A 2,343-nucleotide genomic window follows, 5' to 3' on the forward strand; every position below is an offset into this window, starting at 1 on the left:
GAGTGGATATATTAGAAGTAGTAGGAGATGATGATTCCACAGGTTTTGACTGAGCCAAGCGATTAATAATGCCCAATTCAAAAATGGAAAAAATAAGTGATAGAAATCATATCAAACATAACATTATTTCAAAGATAAATGAACTAAAGCCAAAACACAAAGAGTTAACTGGAATGGTTTGTGACGCAATTGTTAAAAACTTTACATACGTTGTCAACCAGAATGTAGGTAATCCAAGTGGTATCGAGGACGGCCTACATGCATCAATAAAACACATATTTGGCGAACATGATAACTGCAATGAAACTTGGTGTGGATACCTTAAAGACAAGGATTCCTATATCCATTCAAATCTTCCTCGTGGAAAAGACCTATGTTCGTCTGAACACAGATCAGATCTTGAGAAACTGTTTATTCAAAAAATGGTTCCACAGTCTAAAAAGCTATCTAACTTGGGCTCATCACAGGCAAATGAAAGCTTTAATAACTTAATTGCTCTCAAAGCTCTTAAAACCAAACATTTCTCCACATCAGCATCTTTAAATTACAGAGTCAGCTCAGCCGTACTCCAAAAGAATGAGGGTTATAATTATGTTGCTGAGGTATTATTTGATAAACATCCTATACTTAATTGCAATTAAGACAAATGAACAGAAATTAGCAACTTACATTAAGGCTTTAATAATCACAATGAACATGTAATAAATGCAATCTCACTTCATATATATATATATATATATACTTCTCTATTAAAAAAAATAAACTAAAAAAATATAAAAATAAGAAAATACGGTATGATTGCAAATGAGGGGGGGGGGGGGGGGGGGGGGGGGGGGGGGGGGGGGGGGTAGGAAGGCACTTTTTATTTGACCCAACCATGCATACATTTTAAATTGGATATTTCATATAAATGTTCAGGCAATCTTTCTTAGATAACCACCACCCATCAAATTTTAATAAAAGTGCTGTCCTCCTTCCCATAAATTAATTCTGGAAAAGCCCTTACTTTTACAGCCTTTAAAAATGAGCAAAAAAACCAATACATTATGATATCAACTGTTAAAGATTCCTGGGTAAATATTCTGATTATTCTACATCAGGTCAAGATTAATCTCAATTTTGCCGAATTCTATTCAATGATTGATTATTGCTGCTCAAAATGTAATATTCATACTACAAAATGCCTTCAACTTTCATTACAAAAGCATACAAAATATGATTTTTTTAAGGAATTATTATAAAGATGATAAAGACTTGCATGATTTTAAATGAATTGATTTTTCAGTTAAACACATCTATAGGCCTGTCACCTGGAAATGAGACCCTAAGCAGGGGTAATAAATTAAACAAGAAGAGAGAGGGCAACAAAAACAGATTAAAAAGCAAACAGGGAAAAAAACAACATAAAGTTCTCAAAAAGAAACGCCTACAAAAAACAACAGTGGCTGAAGTCAAAGAAGGGAGAACATACCACAGTTCAATCGGTAATAATTCTTGTATTGACAGAAAGTATGATGTGCTTTTTACTTTTGAAGAGGTCAATATACATAATTATTATTATAATAGAAACATAGCATCAATATATACTTTAAAATAGAAACAAGGCTTAGGATATATAAAATAACCTTTGATACATTTGATCATTATATCCAAATAGAAGAATGCAACACCATCAGGTCCATGCATATGTAATATTCATGTATATATTTTTATGTCCCCAGGTCAAAAAAGTTTTCAAATTATAAAGTGACTGTGCAATTAATCACCAACTGTGAAAATGCGTGAGATTTCAGCCAGACATTAAAGTTATATAACTAACATGAAGATGTAATCATGAAATTTACCAGACTTCTGAAGTATTGTAATTTTTGGGACAATTTAGTCACAAAATATTAATGAATTTTAGTAGATTTTGATATTTTATAAAGTTGAAATTATTTTCTTTCAAAGACTTGGTATATATTATTTTAATTAGGGTTAGAAGATTTTGCAACAATAGACATAGAAGAAATACCTGCAGTTCCTGAAGCTGAAACCTTTACAACATAGATGATGCACCAATAGTTTGTTTTGATTTAAAGACAAATGGTTTAAGTATGTTATACATAATTATACTTCAGAAATGAGTTACCTCAATTATAAAAAAATATTTCAGTGGATAATGTTAAAATTGAAAGAACTGGATTTTTTCATGACATCAAAGATATAACAATATCTACAGAAACACATTATCAATGTCTGTATATACTGTGTAAAGCCAAATTTTAAAGTCAATGCATTTTGGCTGCCTTATGAATAAAGTATATTAAGAGGATCATGAATGACTCACCTTGATAATTTAGC

At 31.1% G+C, this 2,343-nt stretch overlaps 1 protein-coding gene across 1 annotated transcript; it reads left to right on the top strand.

Annotated features, from left to right (window-relative positions):
• Positions 1 to 251: 251 nt before the first annotated feature.
• On the top strand, positions 252 to 2,084 carry LOC127736831 (uncharacterized). The gene is made up of 3 exons (XM_052247422.1): positions 252 to 602; positions 1,286 to 1,484; positions 1,976 to 2,084. Exons 1-3 carry the CDS (start codon positions 423 to 425, stop codon positions 2,047 to 2,049), a joined length of 453 nt encoding a protein of 150 aa, XP_052103382.1. The 5' UTR covers positions 252 to 422; the 3' UTR covers positions 2,050 to 2,084.
• The last annotated feature ends 259 nt before the right edge of the window (positions 2,085 to 2,343 follow it).

Source organism: Mytilus californianus, unplaced genomic scaffold, assembly GCF_021869535.1.
Source record: "Mytilus californianus isolate M0D057914Y unplaced genomic scaffold, xbMytCali1.0.p SCAF_38, whole genome shotgun sequence".
Classification (NCBI taxonomy): Eukaryota; Metazoa; Mollusca; class Bivalvia; order Mytilida; family Mytilidae; genus Mytilus; species Mytilus californianus.

Excerpts from the sequence above, each read along its gene's own strand:
- LOC127736831 (XM_052247422.1), top strand. The coding sequence starts at position 423 with ATGGTTCCACAGTCTAAAAAGCTATCTAACTTGGGCTCATCACAGGCA. Across the intron at positions 603-1,285 it reads GTTATAATTATGTTGCTGAG|TTAAACACATCTATAGGCCT; the intron begins GTATTATTTGAT and ends TTGATTTTTCAG. Across the intron at positions 1,485-1,975 it reads AACATACCACAGTTCAATCG|GGTTAGAAGATTTTGCAACA; the intron begins GTAATAATTCTT and ends TATTTTAATTAG.